Source organism: Triticum urartu, chromosome 2A (genome assembly GCF_056163025.1).
Source record: "Triticum urartu cultivar PI428250 chromosome 2A, HENAU_Tu73, whole genome shotgun sequence".
NCBI classification, from domain to species: Eukaryota; Viridiplantae; Streptophyta; class Magnoliopsida; order Poales; family Poaceae; genus Triticum; species Triticum urartu.
The window spans coordinates 19,937,622-19,946,812 of record NC_141874.1 but is presented as its reverse complement, the minus strand read 5'-3'; the positions used below and the strand labels follow the sequence as shown (position 1 = coordinate 19,946,812).

The following is a 9,191-nucleotide window of genomic DNA, read 5'->3' as shown; positions in this document are numbered from 1 at the left end:
ATAAATCGAGTATCTTAGGAGCGTGCTCGCCTTACACCAACTACTGTCAAGTTAGTTGTTCACGTGGCAGAAGCTTTTGCCGGAAGGTGGCTATAAAGCGAGTGTCTTTTTTCCTATACATCTAAGTATTTTATGTACGACGAGACTTTACAGTTGACCTCTCGGCTTATGTGGATGTATGCTAAGTATTTTTTGGCCGTGAGTTTTGCCTATCTCGCTCGGCTTATGTGGATGTACCCCAAGTATTTCCTTTTTTGCCGTGAGTTTTTCCTATCTGACTCGGCTTATGTGGATGTACGCCAGCAAGTTACGGGGAAACGTATTTGAATGCATGAGTTCACATATAGGAGTAGTACGTAGCACACAAATTAAAAAATTCAGCATTAATTAGCATCACCCGCAAATGCCGAACAAATGGCGGTAACATGGACCCGAATGTTGCATGCGAGGACACGTACCGCTAGTGGAATTTGTAGCTAGAGACACCGGTACTGAATATCGCTGGCAGGTTTTCCGTTGTGATGGCCGTCAATCCCTTGACGCGCAGGCTGAGGGGACATACGCAGTGCTCTAGGCCCGACAGGGAGGACAGCCGTGGGCAGTCTACGATGTTCACCTCCGCGAGCTCAGGGAGCGCCAGTTTCGGCATATCACCCCACGACAGCAGTCTCGGCATGTCGTCGAGCACGACCTTCTTCAGCTTCGGGAACATGCCGGCGCCGCAGAAGCCGCCCTCGATCCTTTCGACGCAGGACAGCTCCTTGACATCCAGAAGCTCCAGGCAGGGGAGCTCACCGAGGACAGGCAGGGCGTTGAGCTTCCTGCAGTTCCTGAGGTACAGGCTCGTCAGCCTCTCCATCTTCACGCCCAGCCAGCTCGGCGACGTCGCCCCAGGGTACCTCGTGATGCGCAGCTCATGGAGGCCGCGGTGAGGCTGGAGACCTTCAAGGACGGCAACTGCGTCGGAGTCGGCAGGTCCACCGTTAACTCGCCGCGGATCCGGAGGCCCCCATTCAAGCTTGAGCACCTTGACGGCACTTTTCTGCTCGAGTCGAGCCTTCATGGCTTCCTCCTTGCTGGGGACGGCGTCGAGGCCCTTTATGCTCAGCGTCCCTCGCAGAGAGTCCATCCCCTCAAGCTCCGACACGGCGTGCCCTTCTTTCTCTGACGCCCTGACGGCCTTGAACTCGATGGGTCCTTGCAGTTTAGCTATCCTCCCGATGCCGCTGATGTTGGCGATGCACTCCATGTCGATGTCGAGGTGCCGCATGTTGACGAGCCTGTTCATATGTTTTGGAAACCTCTGCAGCCGACAGGTATTCTGCTTCTTCCCATCAAGGCTGAAGGTCTGGAGAAACAATAGCTCGGTGACCTCATCACACAGATTCCTCATGGTGCTCGGAAGACCGAGGTACCGGACATGTTTCAGATTGTGGATTGTTCCTGGCAGATGCGTCAGGTCTGTTGCTGCTGTCAGGTCCAGTACTCTCACGCCCTTGAACAGTTTGAGTATACCTTTGTCAACAGTGGACGACTTGGAATCATCATCATTCTTGAGGACTAGCAGAGTCCGCAGCTTGTTGAGCACCCAACTAGGATGTTTCTTCCTGAGCTCATCAAGGCAGTTGCTGGCAACTGACAAGTGGCGAACCGTTGCAGGGATGCTTGTCTTGGCTACGCTGGTACTGTCGCCGGAGATGCTGATGCAGTTGTTGGCAGAGGCCATGCGTATCATCCAATGGACCTGTTCATGGATCACGTAATGAGCCTGTTTGTCTCCTCCATCCTTGCTCTGTTCTAACTGGAACAAGGAACGATCCACCAGATCGTCAAAGTAGCCTCTGGCAACATCTTCAATGCTTCTCACTCCATTTCCAACCCGAGGATGGGCCTTCTCCTCAACAAAACCAAGGGCCATCCACATCTTGCTCAACTTCCCAGGCTCGAACCTCCAATTGTATGGGAATATGCTGCAGAACTGAAAACAACGCTGCAGGTGCGGCGGCAGATGCCGATACGTGAACAGATGGTCCTGGTATACAGTGCCCAGATGACTTTCAATGTCGTCAATGATGTCGCACTTCTCTTTACTTGTGGTTTTCTTCTTCAAGTCCTCGCCGATCTCTACCGCTGCCAATGGGGACCCCTTCAGCTTCGGGACTTGCCTGTCTATCCGTTCCTGAACCCCTTGGTCACTATTCTCGGTAGTACCGTTGGCAGTGTGGTTGAGCAGAAATGTCATCTCCTTGTCTTTGATCCCATCCAAGAAGATGATTGCATCTGCTTTGAACGTTGCCGAACATATCTTGGCTCGAGTCGTCATCACGATTCTACTTCCATCTTGAGCGCACCGTGTAAACAGGTCCAGCGCCTGCCATGCATGCTTCCTCTCCACCTCGTGGGTCGCCGACTCATGATTCCATACATCGTCAAGCACCAGAAGGCACCTCTGCTGCGGTGCCAAGAGCTTCTCGAGTTCCCTCTGGAGGCACGTGACGTTCATCTCGCCGACCGGTTCGCGACCAGCAACAGACTTCCAGATCTCCTTCAGGAGGTCGGATTCGGTGTTCTTGCCATAGGCGTGCACCCATATGCGACGGTCAAACTTGCCTTTGGCATCCCGATACGCCTGGCGAGCAAGCTCCGTTTTCCCCATCCCGGCATGGCCGAGGATGGCAATGACCAGCGGTATCTTCTTGCCCTCCACCTTGTTGCCAATCGGCTGCGGCCACAACATCTTGACCAGCTGATCATACTTGTCATGGTACCCGAAGAAGCTCCCCTTGTTCATCACCGGGTTATGGCCTGTTTCTGGTCTTGCCAAGATCAAACTCGAAGAAGGTGCACCTTGTTGGAGGTCCCGCGCCTTCTCCCGAGTCTCACCTATGGTCTTGACCACTTTCACCAGCTGACCCGAAACTTTCTTATTTTTGAATATATATATGCCGGTTGATTGAACGTCATGGATCTCGAGCTGAAACAAGTCCAGAATCTCCTCCACCTCATGAATATCCTCTTTGAGCTGCCATAATCGGTCGAGCTTGGATTGATTGTTGACAAAGGTCGTGCTGGCTGGGTCCAGGAGACGCTTGATTTCCTCCAGATCCTGCACCAGTTTTTCCAGCTTCTTCTTGCTGCCCCGGTGGACCATGAAATTGGTGGCTGCGCAGTCCCGAGCAACCCTCATGAGCTCGGTGATGTGAGGAGACAGGAACCACCCCATCACTGAAACCCCAACGGCTGCTGCTACCAACACCATGAGCCGGGTGGTGCAGCTTTAGTTGTACGTCCACCCTGCATACATGCCAATATGTTTATTTGTGTGACTTCTACGTGGGCGTGGCAACATCTTTGTCGACTGAGACTTAACCAAGCTCAATCAAGTGACAAAACATATAAAAAAAATGCACGGATATTCACATAGATCTAAAGAATATAGCATTAATCGACTGAGAGTTAGCAATCCCATTTCTACATATCTTGCATGTATCTACCGTTCATTGTAGCTTTAATAGTTGTGCTATTTCTTCAGTGTTTGCTCCCCCCCCCCCCCCCCTCCAAAAAAAATTGACCTGTTTCAATTGTTACATATTTTTTTAATGTTATGTTGTTTTCTTTGCTAACATGTACCGTCCTTTCATTGTGTATTTAACAAATTCACACTAAAACAAGTGCGCTCTTTTTCTATGCGAGAAAAAAACAAGTGCATTCTTATTTGCTGGTAAACAAGGAAACATTATGAGACACCCTTTACAATAAAAAAGGAACCTAGGTAAACTTTGCCACAAACCAGAAAACATTACATGCACCATATATCATGTGTATGGTAGACTATGATTTCTCATAAGAAGATGGATTGTATGGCGGACCCAGACACTTTTTTGAATCCCAGGAAAAGCACATATTAAGATACCAACGTCACTATATTACATATAAATATTAAGGGGAGTTAGAGATTGTACGTATGTGGATCGAACCTGAATTAAGTCAAAACTTGCATTCCCTTTATTCATTCGTTCCTTCCCATACCCAATTCAAATCAACTTTTTTACCAAAACTTCAACTATATCAAAACTTTTCTTGGCTTTCCCTATCTATACTCAAACAACTCAAATCTTACCCCAATCTAGAATATGATGAGTGTAAGGCCACGTTCAGAAGTCTTCCACAGGTCAGCTTCCTAAAATCGCTCCCAGAAGCCAGCCGAACGGATCTGCTCCAAGAAGTAGGCTCCACGGAGACGAGGAATACGCAGTGCAATTCTTTCGGATTCGAGGAGCAGCGCCAGCCCAGCTTCGTGAAATAGAGAAGTATGAGTTGATCAAATTTACATGGGAATGCCCTTCCGAAGTGAGGCTCGCGTACCGTTTCGATCGCTACAACCGGCCCCCGACACATCGAAGCAAGGAGTTGGTCAAAATTACATGCCACTGCCCTTCCGAAATGAATCTCACGTACTGTTTCAATCGCTTGAACCAGCTTCCCCAACCAAACTGGGCCAATATGACCTGGCCCAAACCCTGGCCGAATAGGCCTTAGCCTGATTTCCTGGGCTACTAGTCCATGTGTACGTAAGGAGGAGCGAAGGATGTTCAACCGAACGAATCGCTGCTCTACCGTGAAGCTGGGAAGCCAGCGGAGATCGGAACGGGGCTAAGATTTATGTCGGAACACCATTGGTGTTAGACCACTAGATATGTGTGTCCCCCATTGCAACACACGGAGAATTGGCTAACTACAGATAAATTATGGGATAATGATTTACAACTAACTGCTGGAACAATAAAATCTTAGTGAACCAGCCTGCAAAGACAATCTGTTTGACACGTATTCTCACGATGCTATGTTTGGAGCATCCCCATTTCTAATAAACAGCCCCCCCGGCCCAACAATCGTGGGTACTCGAGCCAATTTATGGTTTTCGAGCACCTACACATGACTAGCTCATGTACGGCACCAAAGGACGCTGGTACTCGAAGCGAGCCTCTACTTGGACTCCTCATCACCCCTGCATCAAGTAGGCACGGGACCTCGTTTTGGTTTCGGCAATGGCCTCATCCATTCCCCGTAAGGCCCTAAACTGCTCTATGCTAATGCTAATGAGTTGTTCTAATGCTAGGCTTTGGTGATCTAATATTAGGCCTTACGATCTAATAATGTCCGTCATAAATAATTTGTCTAACAAAACACTAAAGAAAACTGCTCATCATCAGTAGTAGGAGTACCTGCGAATTCAGAAGCGGGAGGATATACGATGCCCAAAACTGCTAGCCCATCCAGCGCTTGTATCAGTGAATGATGTATGTGCGAGTACCGCCGTGTAGGGCTTCTACGGTCGAGGCCTCCTCTCATCTTAAGAGAGAGACCGCGTGGGATCCAAGGACGACTAATCAAAGTCAAGGTCTTCTACCAGGACAAAATATGGGTCCCTGCATGCATGTTATGCTCCACTGATTAAGCCCACTTCTTTTATCGAGAGACGACTTGCCTGTGGCCGCGATTGGTGTCCCACGACGGACAAACTCAGAAAGGACGAGGAAACGGCCACTGCCTGACAATAGTTAGTACAAAAATGTCTCGACCACGGCCACGAACTGTTTTAAACTGCTTGGGCCCCGCCTACGCGTTCTTAAGACCTCTTCCTTGTCAAGTTGTCATCTCTGTGCATCGTCCTCGTCTCGTCTCTCCCCCACACAACCTAACCGTACGTTCTCATATCAGAACGAGTCATGCATGATAGGACGTTCGAAGCAAGTCATCTTAGATGACTTCTTTTAACCTTATGTCATCTATCTATGATTAGCCTCAGAACCGCGTATGTGACATCCTCCTAGCCTTGATAAACTACTCAGACGTCATGCAAGATACCAAGAACGAAAGAATACATCGAATCCATGAATCAACATATATCAAGAGACAAACTGATCCTTCAGTTGGTTCCCATCAACTAATAAAAGGAAAAGTAATGGAAGATGACGATGTACTGTGATGGAAGATGGGTAAGGCGCGTACTACGCGTCAATCTGTTGAAAACTTTGAAAAAATCGGCCACCTTATCGGCCAGTGGTGAGTCCGCCCCCCTACACCTTCTTCGACGATCTCTCGGAGGAGGACGACGGCGAATACTAACAATGTCGAATATCAACATTGCATATTTTTTAAATGTTGCTTAATGACATTTGAAGTCAGAAAAAACCATGTAATGTGACGACTTGTGGCCTCTAAGGGCATCTCCAAAGGCGACCCTTAAACCGCCCGCATATGTCCGAAACACGCGGTCCGGACCGTGAAAGCCATTCAACGCGGGCATGTATCGGTCCGCTCGATGGTACAGACGCACTTTCTTCTGCAAAGTGGAGACAAAGTGGGGGGGGGGGGGGGGGGGGGGGAGGGTGCGGGAGTCCGGGCAACAGCCATGTTGGACTCCGACACCCCAAGCCCACTATATCCGCTCTCCCGGTCCCATTTTCTTCCACTCCGTCACTTCTTCCCCTTACTTTGCATCCGCACCCTCCACCTCCGCCATCGCCACTATACCTCTCCGGCCGCCACAAAAGGCATTCCCGGACATTCGCAACCAGCACCAACACGTCCGCTCGCCTTTTACGACGGCGTTGTCCATCCTGGAGCCGTTTGTATCCAGGTACACCCTGTCACCCTTTCGACGACCTCCATGGCGGCCACCACGCCCAGCAGGTGTTCCATCAAATGCCATTGAGCTTATTTTCGGACGCCATGTCGTTTTTTCATAGTAAAAAGGATGGCAGGGTACTCAGCCATGGAGGATGAGTTGTTGTGTGTTGCGTGGTTGGCCGTATCCGCTGATTTCGTAGGCAGGAGCAGATGGGGGACGACTTTCTAGCAGCAAGTGCATGAATCGTTTCATGCACTAAAGCACATTGCACCCTACGACATGCACATCATGCATGATCGCAATGTGAGGTCGTTATCGTATCGATGGTATGCCATCTAGACCATCGTCACCAAGTTTTGTCACGTAGTTGCTCACTGGAGACAAGCTGACCATTGCACGTGGCAAATGACGAGATCGTAAGTTTTGCTTCTTATTTCTCAACTTGTTGATTAATCATCATTCACTCAATGTTGCTCTACACATTGTGTATCCCGTATGGGCTGTCGTGATATACCACAGGAAAGAGGGACGACCATTTACGTGCACACACTATTGAGTGAAGTTGACACTATAAAATTTGCTCTATTTTGCGACGTTTCACTTGTGCCACGTATAACCGTTTTTCGTCACGAAAAATGTCCTGGCGAGGTTTTTCGGTCGTCACCCCCACCGTCACTGAAGCGCCGTTATGAAAAAATCTGGATGATACCACTTCCTCCATCACACAAGATCGCATCTTAGATGATGAACTAGAAATCATTGCCGAAACTATCTTCAGCGGCCACCATAAAATGTCACTCGAACTGTCTCCATATACTAACAACCAACAAACCATCTTTGACCAGTCAACAAATCTAACATACAGGCCCATAATATACTGACGTGGCACCTTACAGCTGGGCCCGAATGAGGTTTTATCACTGTTGGTGCCCATTAGTAATAATCAGATTTAACCGGTCAAAGATCCTAACATGTGGGCCCATGGAATGCTGAGATGGCTGTAGTAGTGGAATTAGAGCCTCGACTCGACTAGCTAAAGCTTGTTTTGTTAACGAGCTAGCTCGACTCAACTCGTTATTATAACAAGCTCAAATCTAAGATTGGCTCGACTCGTATAACTCGCGAATTGACTCGTATAGATTGTTTAAACTCGTTAAATATATGAACATATAAGACCTTACAAATACGATAAAAAGATTAATTGGGAATTTAGCGTGTATATATATGGTCATGTACGTGTGAGTTTCCTTGGTGTATGTGCTTTCTACTAGGACGCAAGGTGTTTAGTGGTTGTTTTTTTACTACACCTGAAAACACAGATTTTTTACCGAGCCTAACGAGTTACATGAGTACTCGTGAGATCGGCTCATTTAACTTGGTCTATAAACAATTTTAAACTAAAACTCGGCTCGACTCGTTATTCTTTGATTTTGAGTCAATCAAGTCGAGACACGAACTACTTGTTTAGCTCGCGAGCTTCGAGCTTTTTTTCAAAGCCCTACATGGCTGCTTACATGTGGGCCCGGAAGCTGATGACGACACGCATTTCCGTCACAATTACCGTCACAGTTTATTCATTGTTGCAACTACCAACCAAATTTAAATTTAAAAATTAGTAAAATTTCAAATATTCGAATGAAATGACTTTCCCTAACGCTGAAAACACACATGCTTAACACTGTTGTAATAATGATCAGCTAACCGAGGAAGTATCACACACGACATAAAAGGAAACCGACAAAATAACACACATTACAAAATATAATAAGGGACAACCATAAGTTTCCGGATGAAGAAGACCACCATCAGTGTAGTGACATGCTTTTTTCAAAGCCCCCCAATGTAGGTTGCGGCATGCTGTTGTTATAGCCCCCAAAAGTAGGTTGTGACATGCTTTTATCAGAGCTGCTCTGCATCCTTAAGAGAAAACCTAAAGTTCCTCCCAGTTGTGATTGCTTCTTTTTCATAGAAGTCGTTTTATCCTCTTGTGCCTTCTTGAGTGCTGCAATTTCATCTAGCTGCTTTGTTTTCATCTCTTCAATTTTCTGTTGTTGCACTTCCAGTCTTGCATTCAGCTCTTCTTAATAGCTAACAACTGCTGATCTCGCAGCTAGCGCATGAGTTGCAAGCCTCTCTTCAAACTCTCCAATACGTTCATGAGAGGGTTGTCTTCTGCCTGGAGGCAGATGACTCACTCATGCTGGCAAGGGACGTGAAATGCTTGGAAACACCCTTGAAAACCTCTGCAACAATCTGCACATCTGTTTTTGACTCTTCATCTTCTGGTGGAGTTGTGCATTGCTTGTCTTTCATTTTCTTCTGCAATATGGTAGGAGCGTTGTAGGCACGGTGTTACAAACATAATATTTTGGGTGGCACATTACATATGAAATTCAGAAATTGCAGAACAGTTGCGATTGTATTGCTGCAGTCTCACTCATCACCCCATCATTTTTTCTGGTGTGGGTTGCTTCAAAATATTGAACAGGTGTAGGTTTCTGATTTTTCTCATTACACTAGTAAATCAAACAGGATATGATGAACATTGTTGCCGCGG

The 9,191-nt window shown here is 47.5% G+C and overlaps 1 protein-coding gene across 2 annotated transcripts; it reads right to left on the bottom strand.

The window, feature by feature from the left end:
• Positions 1-368: 368 nt before the first annotated feature.
• On the bottom strand, positions 369-5,389 carry LOC125535161 (putative disease resistance protein RGA3). 2 transcript variants are annotated; one of them, XM_048698208.2, is made up of 3 exons: positions 5,226-5,389; positions 4,121-4,293; positions 369-3,294 (listed from the first exon to the last, which is right to left on the bottom strand). In XM_048698208.2, exon 3 carries the CDS (start codon positions 3,257-3,259, stop codon positions 461-463), a length of 2,799 nt encoding a protein of 932 aa, XP_048554165.2. In that variant the 5' UTR covers positions 3,260-3,294; positions 4,121-4,293; positions 5,226-5,389; the 3' UTR covers positions 369-460. The 2 variants fall into 2 exon arrangements, with proteins under 2 accessions (XP_048554165.2, XP_048554164.2); XM_048698207.2 differs by lacking the exon at positions 4,121-4,293.
• Positions 5,390-9,191: the final 3,802 nt, after the last annotated feature.